The sequence below is a fragment of the Panthera pardus genome, unplaced genomic scaffold (assembly GCF_024362965.1).
Source record: "Panthera pardus isolate Hobbes unplaced genomic scaffold, ASM2436296v1 HiC_scaffold_19, whole genome shotgun sequence".
Lineage (NCBI taxonomy): Eukaryota > Metazoa > Chordata > Mammalia > Carnivora > Felidae > Panthera > Panthera pardus.
The window spans coordinates 23,333,091-23,348,505 of record NW_026526754.1 but is presented as its reverse complement, the minus strand read 5'-3'; the positions used below and the strand labels follow the sequence as shown (position 1 = coordinate 23,348,505).

Sequence of the window (15,415 nt, the reverse complement as noted above, 5' to 3'; positions counted from 1 at the left end):
GGCTCCCTCTTTTTACCTTTCCAAGGTTGGTTGGTTTTAAACAACTCCTGTGATTAGGAAGAGACCTCCTTGGTTTAGTTTGGCCCTTTCCTCCCCAAAGCCAGGTCCCCCTTAACACAGATCAAAGGGCCTGACTCCTCGAAATCGGGTTCATGGGGGCACGTCTGCTGCCCACGATCCGGTGGCATCGGTTTTCCGTGGGTTTGTCGGGAGGCCGGCTGCTGTCCCAACACAGACTCTGCGCGGTGAACGGCAGGTGGCGCTGCCGCCCCGTGGAGAAACGGTCAGGGGTCGCTTCCTGGGGCCGGCGGCCGCCTCTCCTCTCCGAGGAGGGTCCCCTGACCCTCCCCCCGGGGAAGGCACCCTGGCGAAGACCCCTGGAAAGCTAACCGGATCCCCCTCACCAGGCCTCCGGCCGTTCGGACACAGATGGCCCAGCCCTCCCTGCTGCACGCGAGCCGTGACCACGTGGGGTTGCAGCAGGGCCCAGAGACGTGTGCTGCTGCGTGGCTTGCTTTGGGGGGATTTCCCAATACAGAAGCGTCTTTACCCTTTTTCAGAGGGTATCTGAGGACCTGGCTCGCTTCTCTGTGGCCATAAGCCCCAGACACGGGAGGACACGTGGTCCCTGCACCCGCCATGGCGTGGTAGTTTTAATAAGATGCTGGGAGAGGCTTGTCACTGTCTCTCCCCAGACCACTGTCCCGAGGCTACCGGGTATGGCCTACACCTTCGCTGCACAACCACGCAGAAAGCCTACACTCTGAGAGTTGGAGCGGGCCCCTCGCCGACTGTGCTCACAGTGGGGGCTTCCTGCCTCCGCTCGGGGCCCAGGGGTGCCCCGGCCTTGGTGGCATCTCCTCAGGATGTCGACACAACCCCAAGGGTCCTGGTGCTGCGGACCCGTGATGACCGGGGTGTAGGTGCCACTGAATCTAGCCCCAGGCGAGGGCAGACACACGCAGGTGCCCAGTGTCTGTGGTGGTCTTCCTGTCACACCTGTAGACGTCCCCATCCCTGGAGCACACGTGTCAACGTTGGGAAAGGCCTGTGGTTTGCCTCAGTCCTGAAATCCAGCCGTGTCCCTTCATGAATGGGCAAGGCTTGTCTGCCGGAGACGGCCAGCAAAGACCTCCCTCCTTGAAACAGCCCAGAAGATTCCAGAAGCAGAGCGGAGAAGCGCAGGGGGCCAGGGAAGTGAAGGGGGCTGCCGTGGGGGGTGTGGGGTGGAAACCCATGAGATCCAAGTCTGTTACACCAGAAGGGAGTTGGATGTCAGAGACGTGAGCTGGTGCTGCTGGGCCAGTCTCCCCCCACCCCATCCGCATGACCCACACCCCCAGCGCCGGGCACGGGGTGTCCCGAGACCCCAGCAGAGGCTGCTTACGGACCACACTTCAACTCGCCCCTGTGCACCAGGCTGGGGGCTGGAGGAAAGTGGGTGCCCGGGAGCCATGGAGCACGGTGCTTTAGGGACGTGGGCTTTGCGTCTGAGTCCAGATTCCAGCTCTTGTCAGCGGGGTCTGGAGCAAGCCCCCTGACCGGTTTCTGCTGTGCAAGGCAGGAGTCGTCCTAGGACCTCCAACCCCAAGAAGGACCAGGCGCGTGTGGGAAGGGGGCTTGCTTGCCTGGGCTCCGCTTCCCGCCGTCGGGCGTCGGCCCTCGGCCCTCCCCGCTGCTGGGGCTCAGAGCCGCTGCCTTCTCGGGGCAGGAGGGGGCAGCAGAGGCCACTCTGAGCCGACCTCACCGAGGCTTTTCTCAGGAGCCCAGAGACACTAGAGGAGACTCTGAGACTCGGCACTCGCCAGGACCCCCTGGAAATCTGTGAAAATCCTGGGTCCTGCCTCCAGAGAGTCGAATCGAGTGGGTGTCAGCCCGCCCCCCGCCGACCCGTGGTTTCAGCAGACACCCCAAGTGTTTCTGATGAGGGCGGCTCCACACTCAGAGTCTCCATCAGAAATGCAGTCGCAGGGCTTGGGGGTCTTCTGGCCTGGAGGTTAGGAGGTCCTCCGTGGGAAGGGCGGACAGTCCGTCCTGGGGCGCATGCTGGAAGATGGGGAGCTCAGCGGTTCCCGAACGGGGTGCTCAGTGGGAACCCCTGAGCAGAGGGCCCGTGAAGTACGGACTCTTGCATCTTGAGTGGCACCCACCCCCACCTGCCCCCCGGGTTCTCTAGGAAGCAGGGCGAGCCACGCGTGGGGCTCGTGGTCACTCCCGTCTGGGCACCACAGAGCGAGGTCAGTCCGTTTGCTCCCGAGGACCATCATCTCATCAACCACTGCCCTTCATGGGTCGTGAGGACAGATAAGGAAACTGAGGCTCAGAGGCGATGCACCTTGCCCGGGTTAGATGGTGGCAGAACAGGGACTCTAGCTCTCTCTGTCCGCTCCCTCTGGGATGCCTGATGGCTGTTGGGAGCCTGGAAGCCTGGGGAGCCAGGCCCTTGTGGATCACCCCCTCCTTGTCCCCAGCTGTCCAGCCCCAAAGGGAAGAGAAAACTGGGACAGATGGGCTTTGGTGGGCCAGGCACCTTCCCCCATCAGAAGCGCGTACCTGAGTGCCTTCAGGCCGGGGGCCAGATGTGGATCAGAGGCGAGCTCCAGGGATGGGGTGACGCCTGCCCGGCTGGGTCTGCAGTTTCCTGCTGCCTGGGACCGGGCCGCCAGGAGGCTGTTGGGCGCGCCCAGGACGCCAGCCCCCCCACCCCCAGCAGAACCCTGGAGTCCCTGCGATGTGTGACCCACAAACAGAAACATTATGGCGTAATCCCTGCCCCCTCCCCACGTCCAGGTGTTTTAATATTGGGGGGAATTCATGCACTTAGGGTCCAGGACCGCCCCCCTGAGGTATGCTTCAGGGTCGTCTGGATTAATTCTACCCAGGAGGCTGTTTACATGCGCAGCGGGGGTGGTTTGACACCAGGCTCAGAAACGCCTTTGCAGTTTAAGATTGTAACCTGCCTACGCACGCTTTTGTGGGGGTGCACGTGGGAGCTCCGTGGCCCCTGTGCACATCGGGGCTGAAATGGGCCCTGCGGGGGCAGGGGGGACAGATGCCAAGCAAGCCCGTTCCGTGAGTCACCTGTAGCAGCAGGGCGGTGTGCAGTCTCGAACATGGGTCTGGAGACAGTTTCGCTGCAGTGTTCGGGCCCTTTCTGGGCCCAGCTCTCCTCGCTGGGAAGGCTTTTCTCTCACCCCCAGGCCCCTGGTCAGACTGGGAGACAGAGGCCAGGCCCCATCCTGGGGCTCCCTGGCCGGTTTTCCTGCACAGTCCCCTCTGCGTGCCTCCCCCGCAGCCAGCCCGGGGCGTGGGAGCGCTGGGAGGGCCTGTAGAGACACAGGTGTCCTCGGGGAGGTGAGCAGGAAGCGGGGCTCACCTCCGCCCCGGCCTCTGGCCCAGAGGCGCCAAAGCCAAGCACAGCCGGCGCGCACGAGGTCTCTGGCGCACCAAGGGACCGAATGAGTGGGCGCGGAGGCTGGAGACACGGCCGGAGACTGGGGAGCTCGCTGGCTGGGCTGGCATTGGGTTTCTCCTAATCAGCCCCGCTTCCCGGAGCCTTGGTCCTAATTGGGGCGCAGTCTCCACGGCGCGCGGCGCGGGAGGGAGGACGAGACCCGCTCTTGCCTGCGGAAGTTGCCTGGATGTGAACGCAGCCCAACATTCCTGCGCTGGAGGCCCGGGGGATTTTCTCCGGCCCGGCCTCGTTTTCTCAGGCACCGGTGGCTGCCCCAGTGGCCTCCAGCCCAGGAGGACCGTGCCTTCTCTGCTCGCTGGGCACCCACTCCCGCAGCGCAGGGCCAGGCGCGTGCTGGAGACAGAGGGCTGTGCCGCCGGGGGAGACCCCCGACCCCCGACGCTTCGGCCCACCAGAGCCCCAGGGTGAAGTCGCCGGCCTTTTCCTGTACCCTTTATCTCATTTTATAGACAGCGGTTCGTTTGGGACATTAATCGCCTGGGCGAGTTTGATAATTTTGATGTAACCGAGCACTGGAGAAATTACCCTCACGTCCAAAATGTCAAATTTGAGAAGAACCAGGTTCAGAGGCTCGCGACCCCACGACGCGCAGAAACTGCGGTGGGTCCTGGCATGGCCGCCCGACAACGGGACTTTATTGTGTTTGTTTTCTTAGGTGGGCAGGGACGGCAGTGGAAAGAGGGTGGTCGGCTGGAGACACAGGTTTTTAAACAGTGTTCCCCACCCCCCAGTGACTCGAGGGGGAATGTTCGCGAATGGAAATGTTTGTCACCTTGCTCTCCCAGCAATGGCCCTTTTCTGGCTTAAATTTTACTCACTTCTCAGTTGGGGAAAACCAAGTGTAGAACACCAAACAAGACAAAAACAACAACAAAAGCCCTACGAAAAGCCTTAAAGTTGTCTCACAATTTAGAACAGCCTGACTATGGGAACATTAAAGTCTGACACTCGAAGTAAAACTCTCATTGGTGGCAAAAAAAGGTGAAAAAACAAAACCCAGCATATCACAGATCTACTTATATATATGTATGGTTTTCCCTGGGGGAAGAAGAAAGAGTACAGTTTTTCTTTCAACATTTGATTATTTCTTTAAAACGAGAAATGACATTTAGAGCGGAGAGGCTCTTCTTAAAAACAGAGGCCAAGAAAAATAGTTCCTCGTGTCCAGATTTCATTTCAATGTGAAGTGAAGGATGGAAAGAGGAGGAATAGAAGAGAGAGAGAGAGAGAAAAGGGGGGAAAAGTATTCAGAATCCCCCATATTTTAAATACAAAATAAGTCTAGAGGTTCCAGGCTGGTTTCTGTGTAGATTTTGGGGTTTGGAAGATATTCTACAATCCCAATCCCGATAAAATACTCATGCGATTTTATTTCTGGTTGATACAATGTTAAAGGCCATGTACAAATGTTACACATTTTTATTTTTGTTCTTTTTTTAGGAAAAAAATACACAAAAGGCAAAACATCCTCAAATTGTCATTTTCTACAGTGCAGAAGGAAATTTAAAATACGGTCACAAATGCTGCACCCCAGCAGCCATAATACTAAAAAAAAAAAAAAAAAAAAAAGGAGGGGTAGTCCTTCATTTTATATATATATTTATATAAACATATGGAAATTTGTTTTTACACAGATCGGACTTTGTTTCAAATTTACAATGGATCTCTAAAAAAAAAAAAAAAATTCTATGCGGCAAATATTGCCAACAAAGTTACACCATTAATACTGATAAACGGAGGAGCCTATGCGGTGTTTCGATTATCAGGGAAAAGAGAAGAATAAATAACAGAATGAGCCTTTTGCTATAGTTTAAAAAGTGCCTTAACCTTCCTGTGTCACCGCGATCCTGAATCTGTGCGCTCACCGGCCTTCCCTGCCCCCGCGCCGTGCCGGGCTCCCCTCGCGCTCCCACCGGGCAGGCAGTACAGTAGAGATCGTAGAGATCAGGAGACAGTCGGGTCTCGTGAGAAAAACCCCCGCCGAAAAAGTCGAAATGCAACTCGAGACAAAACCAAAAGGACTGTAGAGAAGGCAGAGGAGGGCGGAGGGGACGGGCCGAGCCCTGCATCGGGCTCCTTCTGGTTTCCTTTTGTACGAAGAACAGTGGCTTCAGAAATGCAAGTCCGCACCAAGGTCCACCTGCGGTCGCCAGAGGGCTTCTGAGATGGGGAGGGAGACGTGATTTCTTGCCCCCCACCCCCACCCCTGGAAACACGGCTCTGAGAGGAGACTTGTGTGTTCCAAGACATTCTTTCCAAAAAAAAAAAAAAAAAAAAAAAAAGTAAAAGTAAAAAGATAAATACTCAACCAAAATATAAAAGTATTTGATAATGATGGTCTCACACGTTTGCCTTTCTTCCGAAAGCCTTCCCCCACCTTCGCCGCTGGAGGGAAGGCGGGGAGAGACCTCAGCTGCTTTCTTGTTTGGGTGTCGAGGGTTTCCCCCAGCACAGCACCTTCTCAGCCGGCTTCAACTGGTTCAAAAATAGATTTTTATTTACCAACAGCTGCGGTCAGACCAGGCCCCTCAGCCACCATTTGTTAATTTTTTGAGGGAGTGGGTGGAGGAGGTGCCGACCACCGCTGAGCTGGGTCTTTGCCTTGGGGACTCCTTTCCAAATAATCCGGGTGGGTAGGGGTCAGACCCTTGTCTTCTGCCTACGGTTATACCTCAAGAATAGAGCAGTTTCTGCGACGGGTTCCGGGTCCCCGTGCCAGGCCGCCCGTGCCCAGAGGGCCCCGCGGGCTGTGGTCTCACATCACGCAGGGCTTGATGTCTTGGTAGGTGACCTGCTGGTGGTAATAGGAGCCGCTGCCGGCCGAGTGCATGGACGAGGGCGCCATGGTGTTGAAGGAGAAGACGAACTCCTTGCGGTCACACATGCCAGGCGACTGGGAGTGATACCTCGGGATGCCTGCAGAGGAGGGACAGGAGAGCAGGGAACACAGCGTTAGGATGGGGCCCAGGGCTCCAGGAGGAGAAGGCCGCCTCCAGGCCCGGGCGCAGGGGCCCACTGCCTCCCTACGCCCCACCGAGGTGCCAGAGTCCCAGAGCTCTGGCCTCAGGCGGGTCCAGGCGGCCCCGGGGGTTCGGGCCGGGCTCTGTGCTCCAGCAGAAGATCCCAGGACCCCAGGGACAACCACTGCTTCCTGGGTGCCGGAGGCCTGGGCCTCCTCCGCCTCCGTCACCGAGTCCGGGGCTGGGGCTTCCTGAGGCCACAGGGGAAGGGGTGAGGGGGCCGCCGCGGGCCAGGAGACCGCAAGGACAGCCTGGCCTCCACCTCCAGGGCCAGCCCAAGGCCTGTGCCCGGTGCTGGGGCACCCGCCTCCCAACCCCAAAGGCTGCGAGGCCCTGGTACACGACGGGAGGCTTCTCCAGGGGAAGAGCCCCTTGGAGAAGGGCCCCCTGCCCCCTGCCTCGGGGTGAAGAGAGGCAGCCAGAGCCCGGAGTCTGAAGCAGGGCGATCCCCGCCGAGGGGTGGCCCTCCAACCTCCAGGCTGGCTCCTGCCTCCCTTGGGTGGCTGACAGCTGAGCCCTAACAGGCCCCGCGTAGCTCTTCCGAGCCCTTTCCAGAACCAGACCCAGGGAGGCTGGCGGGTGCCGGAGGAGGGTGCCGGGCGGGAAACTGTTCCTCCTTGGAGGCGTCCTCCTTGGAGGGGTGAGGAGGAGGGTATCTGGGGAACAGAAAGCCCAGAGCTCTGAAACAAAGAGTCTGTGGGGCCTGCACCTCTAACTCTTGGTCTGGGCCTGGCCACAGCCCCTGTGTGCCTCTGTCACCACAAAATGTGCCCCAACCCGACATTCCCAAGGCCAGGCCTGGTTCCCCAGGAGCCCAGCGTGCTGGGCCTCTGAACACCCGGCCCAGGCAGCTTGGGGCCTAACTCTCCCTCTCGGCCCAGGCAGCTTTCCGGTGGGGACTACGGAGCCAGGCGGCCAGGGCCGGGCTCCCGCTCCATATCCTGGGAACTTGCTGAGGTGTGTGAGGGGGCTGAGGACCCAAAGGGATGTAAAACATCGGGGTCTGAGTCTTTTTTGGCGAGGAAGGGGCCTACTTGGCCAGACTGGGGGGCTACCAGCAGCGGGGAGTTGGAACCGAAAATGAGAAGCAACAATTATCGTGGCCCAAATTGCCCTCCCCCCCGCGCTCACCCCTCAAAGTGGGGGAGGTCCGGCCAAGACGTAGCTTGGCCAGCCGCTGCCTCCCCCAAGCACCGGGGCCGGCACCCCACGGAAGTGGCCGAGAGTTCTCGCCCGGGGCGGTCGGCGGTTTGGGCGCCGGCTCTCGGGAGCAGCGCGCTGAAAGGATGTCGGAGGCCCCCGGGACCGGGACAGCCCTGGTCCCCCCACTCACCTTGCAGCTCGGCTGGGGCGTTGTGACTGTTCTGGTGTAGATACGGCTGGTCCAGGGAGTGCGTGGAGAGGCTGCCGGACAAGGGGTTGGCCGTGGGGTTGCAGGGGGACAGGGGCTGCTGCTTGATGTAGGAGGCGCCGCTGTTGAGCGCGGCAGAGGCTGAGGGCGGCCAGGCGGCCGTGGAGCCCGAGTAGACCGCGTGCGGCTCCATGACCCCGCCGGCGGCCGCAGGCAGCAGCGGGGAGGCCGGCACGGAGCTGTCGTGGTGCGGGTACTCACCGGCCGCGGCACCGCCACAGCTGCCCATGTACGAGTGGCCGCCGTTGGCGGGCAGGTGTGGCACCGAGTGGCTGGGCAAGGCCATGCCGTCCACGTTGCCCGGCAAGTGGCCGTTCATCATGCCCAGGCCGCCCTCCAGCGCCAGGCTGTTGGGCGGGCACGAGAGGCCGCCCGCGGAGCTCTGGAAGCCGTAGGTGTCCGGGAGGTGGTTGAAGCCCAGCCCGTTCATCATGCTGTACATGGGTTTGAGCGCCTGGCATTTCCTTCGGAAGCCGCGCGGCCGCCGCCGAAAGGAGCCCTCCTCGAACATGAACTCGCTGGCCGGGTCGATGGTCCAGTAGTGGCCCTTGCCGGGCCGCCCCAGGCCCTTGGGCAGCTTGATGAAGCACTCGTTGAGCGAGAGGTTGTGGCGCACCGAGTTCTTCCAGCCCTGGTAGGAGCCGCGGAAGAAGGGGAAGCGACTCTGCAGGAACTGGTAGATCTCGCTGAGCGTCAGGCGCTTGGTGGGCGAGCTCTGGATGGCCATGACGATGAGCGCGATGTACGAGTAGGGCGGCTTCTCGGGGCGCCGGATGCCGGCGTTGGTCTTCTTGGCCTTGGACGGGCCGGACGACGCGGGGTCCATGGCCGCGCCGCCGCCGCCGCCGCCGCCCCCGCCGCCGCCGCCGCCGCCGCCGCCGTGCGGTGGCTGCTGCTTCTCGGGCGCCGAAGACATCGGGTGGCTGCTGCTGCCGCCGCCGCCGCTGCCGCCGCTGCTCTGCGCCGCCGACGAGCCGGGAGGAGGAGGAGGAGGAGGAGGAGGAAGAGGAGGGGGGGGAGGAGGGCGAGGGGGAGGGGGCTGCGCGCGCGGGGCTGGCTGCGCCTCTGCCGTCATCCGCGGCCACTGCTCCGGAGCGGGCCTCGGCGCGCCCTCCCCCGGCCGCCCGCCCGTCCTCCCCGAGGAGCGGCTGGATCCGCCGGCGGTTGGCGCGGGGCCCCCCTCTCTCCAGCTCCCTCCTCCCCCCCTCTCTCTCCTCCCTCTTTCCCTCTCGCCCTCCCACTAGGGAAGGAGCCGAGCGGAGGCTGAGGGCAGCCTCTTTGCCGCAGCCCCGGCAGAGGCCGCGAGGAAGCCCCCTCCCAGCCCGTGTTTTGGGGGGAGGCACCACCTCCGGGGGCCTGCGGCCGTGCGCCCCCGCGGGGAGCAGCTCCCGGGCCCCGCCACCCGTGGCGCTCGGCTCCACGGCTCCAGCCAGGCCGCCCTCACTGCGTCTTCTCTCCGCGGCGTCCCGCGGGCCGGACCGAGACCCTCCAGGAGTTCCCTCCCCTCCCTGCCCCCCTCCGAGCCCCGCGTTGGTGGGCGCTTAAAGGGCCCCCACCCTCGCCGCCCGGGGGCCGCCGGCAGAACCGCCCCGCCTCCACCAACCTGGCGAGCAAGTGTTAATGCGCCCTCGGCCCCGCGGCTCGGCCCCGCTGCGCGCAGCCCCCCCCCCACCCCCCCCCACCCCCCCACCCCCCGCCTTCCCGGCCCCGAGGCACGGGCACCCGGGGCCTTTCCCGACGCGTACAGCCCGGCGGCAGATCGCAGACTGCGGCGGCGGCGGCAGCGGGCACCAGGCCGTGGCCACCGCGGACGCAGCCGGCTCAGCCACGGGTCCCCGCGGCCAGCGGGCGTCCGTTCCCGTGAGGGCCCGCCTACCCGCTCTCCCCGCCCCGGGAAGGACTGCGCTGCGCCCGGGACTTTTTGGACTCGCCCAGAAGCGCGCGAGCAGGCGGGCAGCCGCGGAAAACGAAAGCGCAGGGCGGGTCGCGGCCGCTTTGTCTCAGGCGCCGCGGCCCGGCCGGAGCGAGTGAGAGCTGCCGGGCCTGCGGGGACCAAAACCGCACAGGCTTTCCGAAAAAGCGGCCCCGCTCATTTCTCATCCACGCACTCAGGCACACGCGTGCATACACTGGTGCATGTGCAAACCCTGGAAATGAGAATTCCGGACGTGCAAACTCACACCCATTCGTGAGCGCCCGCTCACGCACACCTTGCTCAGGCATGTGCGCACCCAAGTAACGCGCTCGCTCGCGCGCGCACACACACCAGGCCCACGGGGCTTGAAATTCGCACCTACTCTCGCTCACGTGTACGCTAGCCAAGTTCCAGTCTGAACCCACATGCTTCCTAGGGGTCCCCCTCCCACACACGCACACAGTGAAAATCCGCCTGGTTGGCCCCGCAGCGTCGGTGTTCCCCGCTTTCCAAGAACAGGTTCCGATTTCTCGTAGATGGTAAAGGCCCTGGCAGGAAGTTTATACGGCTCAACGTAAACACGTTCTGGGGATTCTTTAATAATAATAGAGAATTCCGCGTGCGCGGGGGGGAGTTGGCCTAATGCCCCTGTGGGTCGGCCTGCCGCCGCCGCGGGGCCTCTGACACTGCGCGCCAGGCCAGGTTCCGGAAGGCAGCCTGCGCGCGGGCGGGGAGCACAGGCCCTGGCGGCCCTCTCGCGCCAGGCTGTCCGCCGCACGGGGCTCGCACGCACGCACGCTGTCCCTCGCAGTCCCGGGGTGGGGGCTGGGGCTGGTGGGGGCGGCCGGGGGCGGAGGGGGGGTGTGGGGAACAGTGGCGCCGAGCCTGGGACCGCGCAGGAGCTGGGCGCAGCACACGGCAAGCGGGGACCCAGGTGAGTGCTGTTCGCGCGCTGACTGCGGGGCGCCGAGCCCAGCCTCTCCGGCCGGGGCCCTGGGCCGAGAGGAGGGAGGTGAGGGGTGTTTTTTCGCGGGTCGTCGCCAGGAGCCTGGATGCCTCGCCTCGGCGGGAGCTGGGGCCAAAGACAGATGCCGGGCTCGGAGTGCGCCCGCCCCGCGGCGCTTTTCAAAGCCCGCCGTCCTCTCGGGTTCCTCTGGCTTCCTTGTCCCCCGCTGTCCCCCCCCCTCCTCGCTCAGACGCCTTCAGCCTCGGCCGTAGACGCCTCCTCGTCGCCTTCGGGGCGCCTGGCACCTCCGTGCGAGGAGCTGGGGGCTCGCAGGCGTAGCGTGCCCCGCGGTCGCCGCCTTCCCAGGCCGAGTGGCGCTCGCGGGAGAGGAGAGAGTCCCCTTCTCCGTGCTGCGTCTCCGCCCGGCTCCCCGGCCTAGGGGAAGGGTGTGGGGGACGTGACCACGTTGTGTGTGGTTGTACCTCCGCGCAGGTGGGCGCGCACAGGCAGACCCACCCCCGCTGAACTCAGCCCAGCCGACATCCACAGGCCACGGGTACCCTGAGCATCCCGCACAGCCTCCGGTACATCTGGGCATCCAACACCCCTCGCACAGCTCGGGCGCCCCAACCCTCGCACCAACGCACAGGCCTGCCCACCGCAGAGGACACGCTTCCCGTTGAGTGCACACACCCCTACGCTGCGCATTTGCCCACGCACAGCCAGCCGCGTGTCCACCCGCAGTGGCTCGCGCAGCTCCTCCATTAGCGTGCACACGCGTTCTTAGTTCTCTCTGGCCCTCTCTCCATCAAATTTCTTTTCTTCTTTTCTTTCCTTTTCTTTTTTTTCTCTTTTTCTTTTTTTTTTCTTTTTCTTTCTTTTTCTTTTCTTTTTTTTTTTTTTTTTGGACCAAACAGCAGCCGCAGGCTAGGAGGCCCTAGCGGTGCGGGGAGGGAAGTTCCCAAGAAGGGGTCACTACCGCCAGCTGCTGGGAGAACATCTGGCTTTCAGCAGAGAGACCGGTGGGGGAGGCTGTCACACTCCCCAGCCAGCTAGGGGTGCAGCCAGCGCGAACCCAGCGGCTCCCAGAAAGCGATAGTAACGCCTCTGTTTTGCTGATGGGGCGCCTTCAAAGAGGGGGGTCTATAGAACTTGAAGTCGGGGGGACACTTTTTCCACTAGCCCCTTCCCTCCCGGGTGCTCTCCAGTTGGGAGGGGGCTGCAGATGCCATCTTTGGCCGACCCCGCCAATCATTTCCCCCCTCCTGCAAATCAAGATCTTTCACTGGCTCCTCCGGGGGCTCTGGGGGTGTTTTGGGGTAGGGGAGCTTATGCCTTCCCGGGGAGGAAGTGTGGAGTTGGGGCCCCACCTGGCCTCCACTTACCCCTCAGACTCTGACAGCAAACTGGACTCTGCAGGGAAAGCGCAGCGGTTACCTTGCCCAGGGAGAGGGGGCCTGTGGCGGGATCCTCAGGAATGTTGCAGATGGAGGCTCTCCCTAATCTCCACCCAGGAGGGAGGCAAAGGTGGGGGTGTGAGAAAGAGGGCAGATGAAATGAGCCCCCAGCTCTGTAATTTGGAGGGGACCCTCCAGTTGTAGGGAAAACCACATCCATAGCAAGGAAGGTTTTTCTGTATGCCCCGGAGACTAGCCTCTCGACTCTTACGTTGGCCCGAGAAGCCTCGCTTGACCTTGCGCCTTGGGGTGGGGAAACCGAGGCCCAGTAAGGCCCTGGCCTGGATCAGCCAGCGCTGCCAGGAGAACGCCTCTCCATCTTTTCTCTCTACCCTCCAAGACAGACCATCACTGCATTTGAGCCTCCCGCAGCCGCCTCAGTGCAGGCCGAGAGTGGAGACAATGAATTTAGAAATGCTTCTGTGGCCCCACGGCCCCTGCTTCCCAGGCGCACAGGCCCAGGGACCAGTTGGGAATCTGGTGATGACAAGAGAGTAGCAGCTGTCACCGACACAGTGATAACATCAGGACTTCTCAACCGCTGGCTCTCTCCAGGTGCTGATCCCAACCTTATAAACACCCCCTTGGATGTTCTTAACCTTTCTAAGGGCTGTGAATCCCTTTGACAAACTACTGAAAACTGTATCCTGTCCACCCTCCCCCATTCCAAAAGGCACATACCAGTGACATTCATAGAATGATGTTCAAGGTCCCACCAAACACCTGGAGCCTATCCATGAACCCACGACCTCCCACCCATGAACCCAGGACCCAGCTTAAATGCCTCAAAGGTACCTGTTTAACCTTCACAGAAGCCGCTACCAGCTCCACGTTATCCCTCCCTTTAGAGAGGTCCCCCCCCCCCCCATCCCGCCAGGTTATTCTGAGTCCTGGGTCATCCTGCAGAGCCCAGCTGCAAATCCAGGTCTGACCGCAGAACCAGGAATTAAGCCCCAGGCCACAGGGCAAGGGTCTGCAGCGGGAAAGGCGGAGAGACCCTCTCTCTGCCTGTGCACCGGGGATGATCGTGGGCCACATTCCAATCCAGCATTCACCATGTAGGGATGTTGCCTGAACTATTTATGCCTTAGTTTTTTCTGGGGGGAGGTAGTTGTTGGTTGATCAGTTGGTTTTTAATGGCTTTATTAAGCTGTAACTGACACATAACATTGTGTAAAGTTAAAGTGTACAATGTGTTGATTTGATACATTTATGTGTTGCAAAATGATGGGGGGGGCTGCGTCTATTCTGTCACATAGTTACCATTTCTTTTGTGTGGTGAGAGCATTTAAGATATACTTTCTTAGCAACGTTCAAGTATGTTGCATATCGTTTTCAAATGTGAAACAGTATTATTAGATGTAATCATCATGAGGTGTAGGTTTTTCATCTAAAAAGGGGTACAAATAATGGCCGCTATTTCTCAGGGCTGTGGTGTGCATTGGGCAGTCATAGACATAGGCTGTCGTAGAGACAGAAACAGAACCCCCAGGGCCCATGGGACAGGCGGAGGAAATACAGGGGTGAGTGCAGCATTTTGCTCTTAGTTAGCTTAAAGATCCAGAAAGACACCCCCTCCATCCCAAATCAAATCTGCACCCCAGCTTTGGCCCCAGGAATCCTAAATTGGGGGGGGGGGAGTGTAAAAACAGACACGCCTGTGCTGTCTCCCACTCCCCAAGCCCAAGGTATTTTTACTGGCTAATTGCTAAGTGAAGCCGCCCGGGGGGTGAGAGTGCGCCGTAACCCGAGCAGGGAACCAGATCCAGCTCGGATTGTGCCGGGCCTGCTGAGCGGGAGGGGGCAGGGGCTAAGGCGGCAGCCGACCACCCACTGAGAGGGCAGCCGCCCTGTCCCCCACTACCCCTGCTCTGCATTAGCGTGCCCCCCCCCCCCAGCCTCCCTCATCCCTGCTCCCTCGAACCCCTTCCGGATGATGTCCAAAGGTGACACAAGGTAGGGCAGGCTGGACCCCAGGCCTGAGGTGGGCGCTGGGCAGTCAGGAAAGCTGCCTGGCCTGGGAGAGTCAGTAGGGAGGCCCGAGGGGGCAGTGGTGGGGTATGTGGGTGAAAATGTGGCCCTGGGGTTGGGGACTGTGGGGAGAAATGTGAGGGCCAGGAGAGAGGCACCCCCCCCCCTTCCCTGCCTTATAGGATGATTTGTGCCCAAAATACGTGGGCTATTTCTCCGCAGATGCTGGATGTGCACACGTAGCAGGCCAATATGCAGGATATTGTCCAGGAGGCAAAAAAAACCCCACAGGAAGTAGGGGCATCTGGCTGCCTCAGCCGGTGGAGTACGTGGCTCTTGATCTCGGGGTCGCGAGTTGGAGCCCCACGTTGGGCACAGAGTTGACTGAAAAAGGGAAAAAAAAAACCCGCGAGACATCGAGAGGGAGTAGGGTAAGAGGAGGCCCACGGAGACGTGTCCTGTGGGCACTGTGGTGCCAGGCAGGTGTATGGCACAAGGTCTGTGTGCACAGAACAGGGTGAGGGCTGCACGTGTGACTTGTTTCCCGTCTCAACGTCACAGGATGTGAGTGTGGTACAGTCGCTCCCCACTAACGAGGGCCGTAAGCTTCAGTCAGCGGCGCTCGTTACGCGCATAGAGTATTCGACTACGCCGTGAGCCGTTCCGCACACAGACGATTACAAGATGTGTATGACACAGCACGTTACACACACACACACACACACACACACACACACACACCAGTCCGGGGCGTGCACACAATCTAATGGAATTTTGTAGGCTCTCTGGACCCTGCGATACAGAATTTCACAGACTGCTGCGGGGTGTGTGTATGGTCTCATGGGTCGTGGACGCGAACACGTAAAACGTGTCCAGACCATCGTGGGAGAGGGGTTGGTGTGGCACGTGCCCGGGAGACCCAGGCAGCGTGAACGGAAGGACGTGGCGGGGTCCGAGCGAGAGCTCACGCACAGAACGAAGCTGCAGTGACCACAAGGCCTGTGTGCCCGGGCCAGTCGCTAGCTCGCAAAGCAAAGCCGTAACTCTGGAAGGGGAGTCTCTTTTCGGCTCAGGTCCCAGGGCAGCGAAGTGACCCTCCTGCATTATTCTTCTGACCACAGAGTGACTTTTCTGTGCCGTCGTCCTGGCAAGGGTGGGCAGACGGAGGTGTGGGGACAAGGTGCCTCTGTGTTGGTCACGGAGAGGCTGTGGGCTCAGGG

The 15,415-nt window shown here is 61.1% G+C and overlaps 1 protein-coding gene across 1 annotated transcript; it reads right to left on the bottom strand.

The window, feature by feature from the left end:
- Positions 1-4,819: 4,819 nt before the first annotated feature.
- FOXF1 (forkhead box F1) lies at positions 4,820-9,419 on the bottom strand. The gene is made up of 2 exons (XM_019412992.2): positions 7,829-9,419; positions 4,820-6,391 (listed from the first exon to the last, which is right to left on the bottom strand). Exons 1-2 carry the CDS (start codon positions 8,979-8,981, stop codon positions 6,231-6,233), a joined length of 1,314 nt encoding a protein of 437 aa, XP_019268537.2. The 5' UTR covers positions 8,982-9,419; the 3' UTR covers positions 4,820-6,230.
- Positions 9,420-15,415: the final 5,996 nt, after the last annotated feature.

Bases quoted from the DNA above. Each gene is read 5' to 3' on its own strand.
- FOXF1 (XM_019412992.2), bottom strand. From the start codon at position 8,981: ATGACGGCAGAGGCGCAGCCAGCCCCGCGCGCGCAGCCCCCTCCCCCT. The intron at 6,392-7,828 runs GTGAGTGGGGGG...CCTCCTCTGCAG, and splicing joins CGCCCCAGCCGAGCTGCAAG to GCATCCCGAGGTATCACTCC.